The sequence below is a fragment of the Podarcis cretensis genome (genome assembly GCF_951804945.1).
Source record: "Podarcis cretensis genome assembly, chromosome: 5".
Taxonomy (NCBI): Eukaryota; Metazoa; Chordata; class Lepidosauria; order Squamata; family Lacertidae; genus Podarcis; species Podarcis cretensis.
In genome coordinates, this window is record NC_137174.1 from 4,575,231 (window position 1) to 4,591,688 (window position 16,458).

Below are 16,458 nucleotides of genomic sequence, written 5' to 3' on the forward strand. Positions count from 1 at the left end.
TTATATGGAAGAAAGCTTGGCAGCACATGAGCTTACCTTCCTACGCTACTCATAATATCTAAGAAAAATGAACTAAAGAAAGCAATTTTTGTACTGCTGGAAAATTCACATGTAGCCGACTTTGACATGATTATTATCTGCACTTAAAAAGGAGCAACCCTCTGAATCCCCTCCTCTGTATTTTTTGTTTTAATAAAAAGAGCTACATTTTATCACTAGTTCAGTAATCTAGCCAATTCAATATGTCCTTGCTAAAATCGTCATCAACAACAACAACAACGTTGTCACTTGACATTGCAGGAAATTAAAATACCCAAGAAAAGGGAGGGGAGTCCTTTTAGCTCTGTTCAAACGTTATGGAAATCTAGTGGCTGGTATTAATGGTAATGACCTGAAGGGAGTGGAAAAGGCAGAACTAAGGGTTAGATGAGCCTGAAGGGAAAGGGGAAAAAAGGCACATACAAAAAGTTTTCTTTTAGTCTGTGCCCAAGAAAGGGGAGGGGGGGGAATCCCTCTTAGTGGTTGTCAAGGAGATCTGCTGTTGGGTTTGCTGGACTGTGGGCTTCAAAGATTCCTGCCTTTAGCTTGAGGGGAGCCATTTCTTTGCAAATCAGGCAGTCAAATCCTTGCAGCTCTGAAAATGTTGGAGGCTGCAATACGAGGCACATTTTCTAGGAATGGCGTCCCAATGACCACAGCAAACACGCCTAGGCCAGGCTATAAGGCTCGTTGAAATATGTCGGCTGTGCACCTGAGGAGGGAAGGGGGAAAAAGGTGGGGGTCAAACTTTTCGCCTCGGGAAGCAAGAAAAATAAAAAGGGCAGTTGCTGGAGACGGCAGCCGCTCTCTGCCTACACAAGGGACCTTTAAGGCTGTGCACCTAAGCCAGCTTCCAAGTTTGGTTAGGGTGGCACAGCCAAGTGTCCACAGCCATCCAGAGATTATGAACTTGAGTGTTTGGTAAACATTGTCACCGAGACCCACCTGATTTAGAGAAGCTGTTGCAGTTTCTGGTTTGATCCCAGAATGTCCTGCTTTTCCTTAGGATGTCCCTATTTTCATTAGATAAATGTTGGAGGGTATGGAGTTATCTGACACCCCCGTCTGAAGGCAACCCTGTATAGGGAAGGCTTTTTAATGTTTAATGTTTTATTATGTTTTTATATATGTTGGAAGGTGCCTAGAGTGGCTGGGGCAACCCAGTCAGATGTGTGGGGTTAGTAAAATTATCATTATGGAATGGGACATCACTATTTGCATCGGAGAAATGTTGGAGGGTGCGCATGTTTCTTTCTGCCTTTATTGGCATTTTGGTACTGCTTCCGCCACTGCTAACAACAACAACTTTATTTGTACCCCGCCCATCTGTCTGGGTTGCTCCAGCCAACTCTGGGCAGCTATTATTATTTATTAAATTTGTGAGTTGATTTGTCTTGCCTGAGGCAACCCAAAGCAAGTTACAACCAAATCCTGTCGGTGATCTCTGCACCAAGGACACTTGGCAGTTATCAGCTGGCTGTGCAAAAGGCATTGGGGGGCGGTGGACAGCAAGACGAGCTGACCAGCTGGCGACCCCATTCCTGCACATTATCTAATGCAACCTCTGCAAACAGTCGGGTAAGGCAGCCAGCCACCCTTCCCCTCTGACTGCAGGTCAAGGGGCAAAATGAAGAGCAGGGTCTGCCACTGAAGGGAGTTTTCTTGGAAAGGAGAGCAAGAGAGTGTTAAGGGCTGACACTAATAATTTTAATTGGTGGTTTGCATTTGAGAGAGAGAGAGAGAAAGAGGTAGGGAAACTTCGTTTTCATTTCCCTTCTTAGGTGTATACCGCCTTTCTGTGTCGCTGTGCACAAGGCGGCTGACAAACCGAAGCAGCGACAGAATGATCCACAAAGACGAGGCACCTGAGAACAACCCGACCCAGATGAGTCACACTTCACACGAGCAACTTGCATCGAATCAAGCCGTACTGAGCAGCCCGTGAGAACAGAGTAATAGCACGCTATAGAAATAACTCTCGAAACATCAGCGGGTAACGCTGAGGCGGAAATTGCAACCCACCGTTACGCGAATATAATCCATTAAAAATAAGATTGCAATGCATTAAAAAAAAAAAATCAAAAAGAGCCAACTGAGCAGCAAGGTCACAGGACTTTTCCTAATAATGTTCTCGGAGATCTTTTGCTTTGGGCGGAGGTGGCAGCAGCAGCAGCAGCAGCAGCAGCGCCCCCCAAGCGCCCCCCCGGCGCCCCCCTGGCCCCTCTGCCCTCCCTGGCGCTGCTGCTGCCCGGAGCCCCAGATCCCCAGCCGGCGATTGGCCTCCCTCCCCGCCCGCCCCGCCCCCGCGCGGCGCCCCCGCGAATCAGCGGGGCGCTGTGGGCGCGTCCGTTCCTGCGGCGGCGAGTCGGCCAGCGCCGAGCGCGCCCCGGGCACAGCCGCGCACGCCCCACCTCGCGCCGGGTCGCCTCATTGCCATGGGGACTGTGCGCCTGGCGTGGCACTTGGGCTTGGCGCTCGCCCTCCTGCACCCGCGCAGCGCCGCCGCCGACGCCAGCGGCGTCCCAGGTAAGGGCAGCAGCCGGAGGACGAGGAGGAGGAGGAGGAGGCGCTCGGGGGGCTCAGGTTGGCGGCGGGGAGAGAGGAGGCGGCGGCGGCGGAGGAGGAGGAGGGAAAGCGGCTTCTCCCGGGATGGAGCAGGAGCTCTGCCTCCGGAGAGGGAGAAGTTGCATGGCGGGGGGGGGAGGAGGAGGGTCTTTTCGGGGCAGGACTTTCTTTTCCAGCTTTGTTTCGCGCCTCTCAGACACCCGGCTCCTCTTAAAAGTTGTTTTCCCCGAAGCGGGAGATGCAGAGCCACCAGTTCGGAGTGTCCGGGGTCAACCTGTCTAGACAGAGAAGTTGAGCCACTTGCCATATAGCAGCAGCAGCAGCAGCAGCAGCGCAAAAAGGTTAATTCTAGGATTGCTTCACTTCACCTTGTGCTTCCTCGCCCCTCCCAGCCAGGCTCCTGCTCCAGCCAAATTTTCACAGGATCCTTCTATTGTGCTTCGAATAGTTGCCTGACCCTTCTTTGACTTGGGTTCTTTGTATTGGGGGGGGGGGAGGGTTCAATATAATGTGGCAAATATCTTAAAGCTATAGGGTTTCTTTTCTGACCCTCCATAGATTTCCAGATAGCCTGAACCTGCAGCTGTAGGTGTTAACACGCAAGAAAAAATATATTCCTTCTCTTTTCTCTTTCAGCAGAAATTTAGAGCATCTTGGTGGTTCCGTTTATGTTTTGTGAGATTTTAACTGGAGATATGTGGAGACCAGCTGTCTCTATCCCTTGCCTTACAAGTCAGTGATGCTCCTAGAACAGCAGCTTGCAAACAGTGTCCTGCTACTGCGCTGGGAGAAATAACTTAATTATATAATTAAATGCTGCTGTGAGCATCCAGGTACTCATGGAGGATGCTGTCCACTGTGTCTCTGCATGATTCACTGCTCTGGCCTTGCCCCTTTTCAGCCAACTTCGGTGGGGGGTGGGGGGGTAGGTAGGTGATTCTGCCCCTCTGAATCGTGCATGGAGCTGAGTATTCAATCCCTACTGGTCCAGAGGGATGCTGTAGAATTCCCTGACCTTGGAGGTGGCTCAGCCGGGATAGTGATACTGCACACAAACGCACAGGACCCCTCTCACATTCAAAAAAGCAGACCTTTTTTGGGGGGTGCACTTCAGTTTTACTATGTTTTTAATGTTCTTCTGTCAGAAGTATCAGGAAGGTTAAGACAGACCTAGGAGTCTAGTTGCATTAATCTTTCCCTATAAGCCACCATTGTCCCTAAAAATGGCGAGGGGTCAGGGATTAAAAATATAATGCCTAAGGAGCCTAGCAGAAGCTGTGCAGCAGAGGAAGTTTCGCCGTTGGATCTGCCCTTTCCATTTGACTCATTGGCATTCACACGCCTGACTCTCAGGCATCCTCGGTTTGCTGTGAAATGTCCCCTTTGGGCTCAACGCAGTTTGAGTTTTTTGACGGCATTAGAAAGGAGCCCAGCTGTCACTTCTGCTGAGCTTGATGGGAGAGCCGCTTGCCCCTTTTAATGAGTCAAAAGTATGAACTTAGGCATTTGAAACAAAAGCGCCACCTCCTATTTTATCCCCTGCCTGACTGAATACATAGTGGCATGTGTATGTGATCTGAACTGTGCCCTGAAAAATTTACTGAAACCTGCCCCCCAACTTAAAAAAAAATTAAAAAAACCCCACAGCTAGTTCTGAACTGCTTGAGCAGTTGAAATAAATCAAAAGAAAGAAACCAATTAAGCCACTATTCTCTCTCTCTCTCTCTCTCTCTCTCTCTCTCTCTTTCAGTCGTGGAGAGCAAACTTCTTTCTTTCTCCGCTTTGTTAGGAGCACACCAGCTCGGAAGGGACCTTGCCTGTCTGTGTTTTAAGTATTTTACTTCTTAGAAGGTTCGCCCGAAATAACAGTTCCTCTCTCTGCTTTTTATTCCTTCCCCTTGCAAAGTTCTCTGATGTGTGCCTGGCCACAATATCTGATTATTCCTGCTGCCCCTTAGCAGCCCCCTCCTCTCCCCTCCTCTGTGACTTTGAAGAATCCTTGTTTTATCGCTGGAGATGGCTGAGTGAGCATTTCTGAAACAATTAGCGTTAGGATTTCAAGCTAACAATCAAAGTCTTTTTCACTTTGGTGCACCTTTTCTTAGGATCTGTTAATCTAATTGGCATGAAACAAACTGCACATGGATGGTAGAGGAGTCTTTTTCTGCTCTCCCCGTGCTCCCCCCGCCACCTATATTATAAATTTAAAACTTCACATTTAGTGGCTCATGATTTTAGGCAGTTAATTGTTAGCCATATCATTATTACTGGTGGAGGCTATGCAGCCAATAAGATAAAGAGCCCCAGATGGGCCTCTGGCATTAAATTATGAGGAAATCCATTTAAAGGCTCTTCTCGCTATAAGGCAGAGTTGCCTGATTGACATTTAGGCAGTAATCAATAGCCTTGGGCCACTTTCTTCCGTGAGCACCAAGGTCTCCCAAGGCCTGGTTCTCAAAGACAAAGTTCTTCCAAAGGGACAGCTGATTCCCAGTGCCTTCCCCCTTATGCAGGGATTGCTGTTTCTCTTGACAATATCTCTCCCCTGAATATCTCTCTTGCCTGAATTAATGCTGTAAAACAGCATGGATTGTGGATTGATGGGTTTCCTCTTACTCCTTTTTCTGAGTATTTATTATCTTTAGCTCTTCCATCAATTTTCTCAGCAGCAGCAACAGTACAGCATTTCGTATCCCTTTTAAAAAAAAGTAGTTGGGGGGGCATGGAAATAATAATACACTAGACATCCATTGTATGCCGTTAGTTGTGGAAAATGTTCAGAAGGGCTGCTCACTTGAAAGGCAGTTGGCCCCTTTGGAAATAGACTTTTTACACCTGACCCTTTTAAGGCTACAATACTATGCACACTTACTTCAGAGTAGGTTCCATGGATCTCCGTGGGGCCTGCTTCTGAGTACTTGTGTATCTGATTGGGCTGCATTCTACTACACCCTACTGAGAGTAGTCAGATTTAAATCAAGGAGCTTGCGTTAGTTTTGCTCCTTAGTATGTGCTGTCATTGCATCTCTTCATAGAGAGCAGGCTATTCAGCTGGATTAAACTTCACTTTGTGGCATGTTTAACAGGCTTCTGCAGTCATTTGTCTGCAGTATTCACCTGTTAGAAAGGCTGTCCCTAACATTAGCTAAGAGTGAGATGGCTGCTTCAGGTGACAGGTGCCCCTGCTGCTCTTCCTGAGCCTCACAGCCTTGTCGCCTTGTTCTGTGCCTGCTAAGGTAGCTTACTGGTGCGATTTCTACTTGCATCTATTTTAAAGGGACACAACAGCTAAAATACACTGCGGGCACATGTCTCGCTTGATGGAGTTGCGTGCATTTTGTATTTGGTTATGCATCCTTCATTGCCAAAAATAATGCAAGAAGTGGTCCCCAGTTTCACGTGATGAATATGGGCAACGTTAGTGTGTTTCTAAGGCAGAAACCTAGTTTGGATTTTGGTCTTCATTCTGTTTTAGTGGCAGGCAACTAGTCAAACATTACAAGTCATGGCACTGGATAGCGATGCACATTCCAATGGCTTCAAAAGATGCCCAACTATTTTACGGAGAGCCAGGTTATCTTTTAAAAAATCAATTCACAAGGGTTAAGTTTTCTTTTGCCTACAGCTCTTCCTTGCTAGACACGAGGCATTTGCGTTTTGTTTATGGTATGTATGTTGCAGTGGTGACATCGAAATAATTCTGGGTTGCCTTTGGTGACACTTGGAGCAAACTCAGGTGAACAGATTTTCCAAGTGGAATCTCTCAAAAGTTTTTATGAAATCCCTTGTTTTTCTTTTTTTATATGTTCTGTGATGCAGATGCTGATGAATGCACAGAAGGGACAGACGACTGTCACATTGATGCAATTTGTCAAAACACGCCTAAGTCATACAAATGCATTTGCAAACCAGGTTATAAAGGAGAAGGAAAACAATGTGAAGGTAAGGTTAGCTGCTCTCTTATTTATGTCAGACTTATCCCAACCCCCACCCCATTTTATTTACTCTGCTAGTGCTTCTGTAAATAGTGGAATTCCTGAAACAATTAATGCAGATTTACCGCTGCTTATCCTCAGATCGTGGTGTTTATTGGAAAGAAGCTCCTGCTGCTTCTGTTAATTGTTCTGTATCTAAACTGCAGCATCCTACACTCTGAAGTTACTTCTGGGAAGCCCAAGGTGGCTTTTGTTTAGAATTAGTATGTTTGTACAGACACATGCACACACCAAAGTTCTGCATGCATCATGTGGCTTATTTTCCTTGCTTCTGTTTGAGGCTTAGTTGAACCTCTCAGAAATAGTGCCCAGCTAATGGTCTACTTCAAGACAGGATTTTAATCTGTGAGATTAGAGCGGGGCTATACACTGAAATATGAGCCAATGTTTTGTCATACTTTTTTTTTTTTGCACTCTACGAAATCGAGGGACAGAACGTGGCAATGGGTGCATACTCCAGCTTCTTAAGAAACACAATTTCTTTTCTTGAATAAAACCAAAAATCAAAACACTTTCTAGATTTTATGGCTACAGAGTTAGGCTAGCACTGTACTGTGCCTTCTACAGTCTCAGAAGCCAGAGAGGAGTCTGCAGTGCTCCTTACCTCCCCCATGGCTAGCAGAACTACGACAAATTTTGCATAATAAAATATATTCTGCAGAGTCGCTTAACGTGTGTTATTCGTATGGTCACAACTTAATTTTTTTACTGCAGAATGCACACAGCTTTGCTGATAAGTAGGATAAAGTAAAATAGTTTTGTTTTAATTAACTTCTAGGAAAGCTTTAATTAACACTAGGAAAACTAAGATAATACTGAATACACGAGATTAGCTTATTGTTGTATTGAAAGCCAGTACAGTAAGCCTGTGTCTTACATGCTTTTAACTTGTGCACATTCAGCTTTATGTGTGTGCCAATTTTATTTTATTTTTATTTAATTAAAAAAGGGGCAGGTGTCCAGGGAAAATGACTTTGGCAATCCCACCTGCTGTTGCACCCAATGTGTTTTGAATCATACACTGTTCTGGCTTTAGGTGTGATCCCTGGAACATAAGCCCTGTGTAAGTTGAGGGCTTTCTGCAAGGGAGAACACCGAACAGCAGTGTTGGCAATTTTCATTTTTCTGAAGCAAAGTCAAAATGATCCACTCTTGATCGGGACAAAAAGACGTTCTATTTTTGTAAAGAAAGAAAAAAGGCTCATTAAAAATTAAAGGTGGGGAATCAGAAGAATAGTGCTGTTACTAGAATTTACTTCTGGAAGCAATTGTTTTGCATTGCTTCACTGTCCTGCCTATTTTCTCTGCCTCAGCCATTTGTAGCTCCTCCCTAGTGCCCTCCATGCACTATGGATAGTTGCAGATGCTTCTTGTGCCTGCATAAGCAGCAGCAGTGTACAAAATTGAAATAAGTGAGGGGTCCTCTAGAGCGGATCCTGTGTTGGATTCTGAGACATATCTGCTATTTTAAAAAAATATATTGAAAGAGTTGGATTAAAGTGCATTGTCAAAATGACATCCTTGTGATTGTTAACTTAAACCAAGAATGAGTGGGCTATCGGGATGAAACAGACATATTTTGTCCTTGGTGAAAATATCAATCCTGTCAGGGTGGCCCTGAAATCTCTACCATTTGTACTGCAAATCAGTAGTACCGTATTTTTCGCACCATAGGACGCACCGGACCATAGGGCGCACCTAGTTTTGGGAGGCGGAAAACTAGAAAAAATTATTCTGAACCCCAGAAGCCAGAACAGCAAGAGGGATCTGGCTTCTGGGATACTGTGTGGCTGTTGTGGCTTCTGGGATAACCGCGCCAAACTTCTTCAGGGCAGCGGGATGAAGGTTTCCCCTGCCCAAAGAGGCTGCGCAGGGCTAAGGCAGAAGCCAGGACAGGCGCGTCGCTGAAGGGGTGCTGCGCCTTCTCTCTCTCTGCGCAGAGAGGGAGAAGGCGCATCGCCCCTTTAGCAAAGCTGGAGGCCTCCGGCTTCCAGGTCAGGCGCGTTGCCGCGAAGCCAAGGAGCCTACATTCGCTCCATAGGACACACACACATTTCTCCTTCATTTTTGGAGGGGAAAAAGTGCGTCCTATAGAGCGAAAAATACGGTAAGTAGGTTTATTTGTTTAGACACAACAAAATTACGATTAAACAAATGACAAGTACACCTTCCTTTCTCAATTAGCTATACACTACATTGGTTTCAAAATATTTCAGCCATACAGGCACTACCACAAAAGCAAAAGTAGCCAGCTTTTTTATTATATTACCATCTAAATTACCAAGACACGATCAGGTGTCCTGATTTTACTAGTAGCTGTTTCAGTAACATCTGAACACAAGGGGGAAAAAATAACCTTGGCATCTGCTTATGACATGATAGATACTATTGATCAGATTTTTATCACCTTCTTATAAATGGAAACAATAACACCAATGTCCCAATCTTATGGAAATTTTAGATAAGCAGGGAGAATCATGAGCCAGTGTAGAACTGACATACGGTGTGGGCAGCAGGTGGAAAGTGTCAGATTCCCATCTGGCCCTCTTTTCAGTAATGTTATGTAAGAAAGTACAGGTGAAGAAATAATTTCTTCTTAGCAGCTTGGCGATTCCTCATAAAATCCAAAAGTGGTAAGAAATTAGACAGTTGGAATATTCTAAGGGTCCCTCCGGACTCAGTATTTTTCAAGAGATTTAACTTCATACAAGAACTCTGTGTTTGTACTGAAATGAATTAAAGCACTTTGTTGCCCTGGCACAATAAATCAATTTTTTTTTTTTAAAAAAAAAGAGGTCCTCTTCCTGGTTTCTAATTCTGCCTGTAAGCTTTGCCATCTGGATGTCATTCATCAGTTTTGTCTGCCATTCTTCTTTGGTGGGAGTTGTAGACCCTTAGGATCATCTAGTCCAACCCCCCGCAAAACACAGTCTGTCGCAGCCAAAGCAGCATGGATTCACGAGTGTGGGATTTCTGTATAAGCTAAGCCAAAATCCCTTATTTTGGCTGCTGATCCCTTATTTTCAAGGCTGCTGGTCCCTTATTTTCAAATCTGTAAGTTGACAGCTATGGCCCAGAGCAAGGCTTAATGGGGAGTGGGGAGACTCTTCGTCCATCGGTTTAGCTGCCTGCTTCGTGAAGCTCCCTCATTTGCAGCAAGGTTTAATGGAGAGGTAGGGAGATCCCACTCACCCAACCTGCAAGGGGGAGAGGTGCTTAGAACCCCCCCTTCATTAAATCTTGCTTCAGAGGTTTTCAGGTATTGAGTTGGATTGGCATATATTTTGGTAGATCTGTGAAGATTTCAGTAGAGCTGGCAACATTGGAAAAGGTTCAGGGCACCAGCTTGCATCTGCCTGCCTTTCAGTTCATCTGGAGGCCTTGTGTGGCCTTCAGCCTACCCAGCTCATTCTGCTGAGCTGTTAGGAGCTGTCAGTCTGGGAATATCTCTGACCTTATGCTGCAGCTGCTATAAATTGAGAGAAGGCTAACAGTGCATCATCTTCAAGAAGACGATCAAAGGCAGATGAAAACTGTAGCTGCTGGAATTACTTTTTGGAGTTCCTTGCTAGCTAGGACAAGTGCAAGCCAAGGTCTGGCACTGTGCGGCAATGATTTCGGTCAGCAATGGGGGAAGTGCTCATCCTGCTTTCTTTCACCCCTGAGCCCACAAAACCCCCCAAACAATGATACCTTATGGTCTCAGGTGTTTCCCTGTTACCTCTGTGGGCTTAACAGTAGTCAGTAGTCTTGCAAGTCTGCACTGCATGACCCGCAGACCGTGGTGCAAAATGGACCGTCACCAGGTAAGTTGTGCTTATGGGGCAATATTAGTGAAAGCTGGTGGAGCCCAGGGTTTGAGAGGTCCCAGTTGTGGCAGTACGAGTTTGATGAGGCAGGAAGGATAGATAACTTTCAGGATGATGCAGTCACTCTTGCACCAGTGTAAGTGAGAATGGGTTGGGATTTACACTGGTGCAAGAGCCATTGGATTTTCCTGTTAGTTCTTTTTTTCCTCCTATGGGAAAACTGCCACAGATAGAGGTGCAAAGAATGCTTTGTGTGTTTGTGTTTCCCCTCACTGTGGGCATCTGATGGAAATCTACTTTTAAAAAAACCAACTGGTTATTGCTGGTGTTACTTGGTTTACAACCATAATCTGTTCTGGAGGTCCGGTTGTAAACCAAAACAGGTTGTAACCCAAGGCGTGCTTTCACCAATGGGGCCTCCCCCCCCAAAAGGGGGGTTATAATAATAAAAAATGGGTTGTAATCCAAAAAAAGGGACACGCACTGCCAGGTTTGACGTGGTTGTAATCCAAAACTGTTGCAAACCAAGGTACCACTGTGGTTGTGATTATGGCACTGGGAATTCCCTATGGAGAGGGAAAGGAACAGATGCTTCTGATCTCTTGGCTTCAGATAAGGAGTGCGTTGTGCTGGCTCCGAGTAGGCCATATATTTTGACAGTAAGTTTTGCAGTTGTCATTTCTGTTGTAATTTGAGTGGTGGTTATGATGAGAGTTTCAGCACTTATAGAACAACCATGTTTGGATTTCACCGAGCCTGAAAACCATGTAGGCAAATTTAAAGAAGACATCAGATGTTAGGTCTATCTGCCCTTTTGTATTTTCGCGTTAGTAGCTTGTTAGGATTATGGATTATGGAGAAAGCTAGAGAGTTCCAGAAAGACATTTACTTCTGCTTCATTGACTATGCAAAAGCCTTTGACTGTGTCGACCATGGCAAACTATGGCAAGTTCTTAAAGAAATGGGAGTGCCTGATCACCTCATCTGTCTCCTGAGAAATCTCTATGTGGGACAAGAAGCTACAGTTAGAACTGGATATGGAACAACTGACTGGTTCAAAATTGGGAAAGGAGTACGACAAGGCTGCATTTTGTCTCCCTGCTTATTTAATTTATATGCAGAATTCATCATGCGAAAGGCTGGGCTGGATGAATCCCTAGCCGGAATTAAGATTGCCGGAAGAAATATCAACAACCTCAGATATGCAGATGACACAACCTTGATGGCAGAAAGTGAGGAGGAATTAAAGAACCTTTTATTGAGGGTGAAAGAGGAGAGTGCAAAATATGGTCTGAAGCTCAACATCAAAAAAACGAAGATCATGGCTACTGGTCCCATCACCTCCTGGCAAATAGAAGGGGAAGAAATGGAGGCAGTGAGAGATTTTACTTTCTTGGGCTCCATGATCACTGCAGATGGTGACAGCAGCCACGAAATTAAAAGACGCCTGCTTCTTGGGAGAAGGGCAATGACAGGCCTAGACAGCATCTTGAGAAGTAGAGACATCACCTTGCCAACAAAGGTCCGTATAGTTAAAGCTATGGTTTTCCCAGTAGTGATGTATGGAAGTGAGAGCTGGACCATCAAGAAGGCTGATCGCCGAAGAATTGATGCTTTTGAATTATGGTGCTGGAGGAGACTCTTGAGAGTCCCATGGACTGCAAGAAGATCAAACCTCTCCATTCTGAAGGAAATCAGCCCTGAGTGCTCACTGGAAGGACAGATTGTGAAGCTGAGGCTCCAGTACTTTGGCCACCTCATGAGAAGAGAAGACTCCCTGGAGAAGACCCTGATGCTGGGAAAGATGGAGGGCACAAGGAGAAGGGGACGACAGAGGACGAGATGGTTGGACAGTGTTTTCGAGGTTACCAGCATGAGTCTGACCAAGCTGCGGGGGGCAGTGGAGGACAGGAGTGCCTGGCGTTCTCTGGTCCATGGGGTCACGAAGAGTCGGACACGACTAAACGACTAAACAACAACAACAACAAAGCTTGTTAGGCATTCCCAGCCAATATTCTTCTTGTGGATGAAATGTTTCTACCTTTTGCATTTGACTACTATGATGGTGGGACGCAGGTGGTGTTGTGGGTTAAACCACAGAGCCTAGGGCTTGCCGATCAGAAGGTCGGTAGTTTGAATCCCCGTGACGGGGTGAGCTCCCGTGGTTCAGTCCCAGCTCCTGCCAACCTAGCAGTTCGAAAGCACGAAGTGCAAGTAGATAAATAGGTACCGCTCTGGCAGGAAGGTAAACGGCGCTTCCGTGCACTGCTCTGATTTGCCAGAAGCGGCTTAGTCATGCTGGCCACATGACCCGGAAGCTGTACACTGGCTCCCTTAGCCATTAAAGCGAGATGAGCACCGCAACCCCAGTCATTAGGGACTGGACCTAATGGTCAGGGGTCCCTTTACCTTTACTATGATGGTAATTTTTCACAGTGTTGGTAAGGTGGACAAAACAGGCTGTGGGGGAGATAATGGACTTTGTCCCCTGGCCAGACTCCTGTTCTTCCACCCCTCACTACAGCTAGTTCTGTTTACTGAGTTTCCTACTACTTCAATTCTGAATTCAATGGTTTTGGCAAATTTAATGTTCAGCCGCACCAGAACCTAAATCGATAATCTTAAGATTTGTTCAAGATCTTTATATCTTTATTTATAGGTGCGTCATAAATTACTATTTCAGACTGTGTACGAGTTCCCTTCCCAAACACAGTTTACACAGATTTATCTGCCTGTTGGCAAACACTAATATCAAGGGTGCCACACGACAGTGCCTTGTAAATACGACATGTGGCTTTTCTTTGCTTGTAAATGCTGCTAGTGCTTCTATAAATGTCTTTCTCCTCAGAGGCTGAAACCATATAGAAATGTTTAGCACAATATAAGATCAGTCTATTAAAAAGTTTAAAGACCTGAAGATTGCTTGCTTGAAGCCCACAAAATAAAATTTTTGAAACTTCATATTCTCCAAGTCAACTGAAAATGTTTGATCAAGTGCCCTTGTACAACATTTTTGTGGTCATCATATTATTTCTGTCTTGCACTCCAACCTGACAAGAAATATTTTTTTGAATGTCCACTTCTCAGTGTTCAAGAATCTTGGAACTTCTGTTCTTTGGGAGCCTTGCTACCCTCTCTCACAGAGAACAAAGGCAGAATATTTATGCAGCCTTGCTTACCCACCCACCTCACCCCAGTGTCTTCAAAGGAATGAATTCTACACTCTGGGAAAACCTATTTAAGGCAATAGCTACATGAGGCCGTGTTCCCAGCGTTGAGCAGTGTAGCTGGGCTGGCTGGCCACATCAAAAGATTCCTTGCATCTTAAAACTACCCATATTTTAGAAGTTGATTTCTGTTTAATGGTAGACCTGGCTGCAATCCATGCTTATTTAATGCATACCTTTATTTCTGTCCCAACATACCTTGGCTTACTCAAAATAAGAGGGCTCTGTGAGGATTTAAAGTAAGAGATTACCCTGCAGAAATCTATGTATGAAATGGAATTTGCATGACTAATTTTAAACTTTCACGCAGGATGGCATTTAGCATCGGCTAGTGAATAGGTGAGAGAAGTTGAGCAAACTTGAACAGATTCTATATCTGAGATCTTGATTTTAATAGCCTTCTAGGGATTTTGTTGCACATGTGTGTGAGATGTGTCAGCTTTGTGTTAACTAGATTACTGCAACATTTCATAGGCGGGGCTGCCTCTGAAGACAATTCAGAAATTTCAGCTGGTAAAGAAGTATATAACGCCAATCCTAGCCCAACTGCACTGGCTGCCAATCAAATTTTGTGGCCCATTTCAAAGCATTATACAGCTCAGGACTGCAATACGTCAAGGACTTCCTCTCCCCAGTAGGAACCACCCAGGACCCTGCAACCATCATCTCAAGCCCTTCTTCATGTGCCCCCTCCATGAGAGGTCCGGAGGGTGGCACATGAGAACAGACCTTTTCTGTGGTGCCTCCCTGTTTGTGGAATGCTCTCCCCAAGGAGACTTGACTGACACCATTACATATATTTAGGCGCCAGGCACAAACATTTTGTATGTAGTTGGGTTCACACATAACTGTAAGCCATTGTTAATGTAAACAAGGTTTACGAACCAATAACAAACAATCTCTGTCAAATTAAAAAATAACTTCTGGTTGTGTTCAAACACGTGTAGCCCAAACCTGCTGTAATGGCCAGATCTCTCATCTCCCCTCCCTGCTCTCTGCCCAAAGGCATCTTCCATCCACTGGTCCTCGTATGAACCCTCTAGGAAGCTCAGTGTTTTTGCATCATTCCACATAGAATGTCTGGGAGAGAAGGGAAAGGTTTTATCTCTTACACCTTTTAAAGCCTCTTCCAGAACTTCAGGTATGTGCCAGACATTTCAGTCAGTGTGCATGTGGGAAAACTGATGCAGTCTGAATCTTATGTGATTGCACCCCTTGTTTCTCCTCTGTCACCCTATAAAAATAGCACAATTTTTTTTGGGGGGGAGACTTATTTGCAGATGTGCATAGGATTTCAGCATGAATTTAAAGAGAAATTATATTCTCAAATGTGTTCCTGCAATCCTTTTGATGTAGGGCTATTGATGGCTATGCTCTGCTTCCACAGCTGGAGGCAGCAGTGCTCTGGAATACCAGTGGCTGGAAACCCCAGGAGGGGCGAATGCTGCTCTATTGCTCGAATCCCGCTTGCTGGTTTCCCACTGACATCTGGTTGGCCACCGTGGCTACAGGATTCTCGTCTGGATGGGCCATTGGCCGGACCTAGCAGGCTCTTCTTGCGTTCTTAAAATGTACGTTGAGGAGCAAGGAGAGAAGGTCACAAGGCAAGCTGGTGGGAATGTGGGGAGGCCTCCTTTGCTCCACAAGAGAAGACTAAAATTGTGGCCAGGGGGTTGAATTTACCAAACCACAGACAAAAATTGCATGGCAGTATTGATTTCTGCTTAATGCTGTATTTTAAGACACAGACACTTTAGAACCATTTTGTAAGTTGTGGTTATACCTCCGAAAGCACAAAAGAATTCGTTTGGTGTGCCATTCCAAGTAGGTATCTAAATGCCTTTTAAACCAGAACTTCTGTAAATGAATCATACTGTCTGATTGAGCAGGATTGTTCCAAATGGCTTTCTGGATTGTTTCCCGTTTTCCATCTAAACTTATGAAGAAGCAATATAGTATGACTGGCCAAAGCTGCTTTTCTGTTGCCCATTGTGTTCTGCTGTGGATCCTGAGTGATGTTTAAAGGGTGCATATACCTGTATAACCTTCCTGGAGGGAGAATTTTCTCTCCACAAAACAAGCCTCCAACAGATTTGTAGTAGTCCACCTCGCCCCCCTTCCCTGATGATGTATTGCAAGGTTTAGAATTTGTTTAACCAGAGGCAAAGTTTTTACTGAATTTGAGCGGAGAATGTTCACAATAACAACTGCTTGGGCCCTCTTACATTTCTTTTTCAAAAAAAGATGCTATGTGACATTTGTGGCGAAAGATAAGAACATAGCCAACTGTTGAACTTAGTAGAAAATTGTCACTAAACCTAACGAGCTAAGGTGTTTTGTGAAGCCCATGGCAATGATTGGCTGAGTTGCCTGCCTGTCACATGGGGACTCTGCAGGGTGGAGCCTCCTTTAATCTTCATGGTTGCTTAAAGCTTAGCTGTTAGCTAAGCTGCTCTGATCCTTGGTAGCAGATTGTCTGCTGTTCCCCATCTTAATTGTGGTTAGGTCAACCAGGGTTCTGCCTGCTTAGTCAGGTTAAGGTTGGCCTTAACCATGGTTAGTGTAATTGCTTTTTTTTTATATAGATATTTATTAGAGTTTCCAAATTAATACAAAAAACAAAAAACAAAAATACACAAAAAGTAACACAAATACAAAAATACAAAATTAAAAAACAGTTAAAACAAATATAATTTCCATTACTTATTTCCATTACCTTGTTTCCCAGACCTCCTCACACCTCCCCCTTTTGTATTCCAGTTAGAATTCTTAGCTCAACAAATCCTTATTGTAACTTATTTATAACTTATTATAACTTATTGC

The 16,458-nt window shown here is 44.8% G+C and overlaps 1 protein-coding gene across 3 annotated transcripts in view; it reads left to right on the forward strand.

The window, feature by feature from the left end:
- The first annotated feature begins 2,445 nt into the window (after window positions 1–2,445).
- The window catches only part of SCUBE1 (signal peptide, CUB domain and EGF like domain containing 1), a 193,620-nt gene continuing 179,607 nt past the window's right edge, over window positions 2,446–16,458 (forward strand). For all 3 annotated transcript variants that reach the window (XM_079975127.1, XM_079975128.1, XM_079975129.1), the window contains exons 1-2: window positions 2,446–2,565; window positions 6,424–6,546. In XM_079975127.1, the coding sequence (XP_079831253.1) occupies window positions 2,475–2,565; window positions 6,424–6,546 (214 nt within the window). In that variant the 5' untranslated portion in view covers window positions 2,446–2,474. The remainder of the gene's footprint in view (window positions 2,566–6,423; window positions 6,547–16,458) is intronic.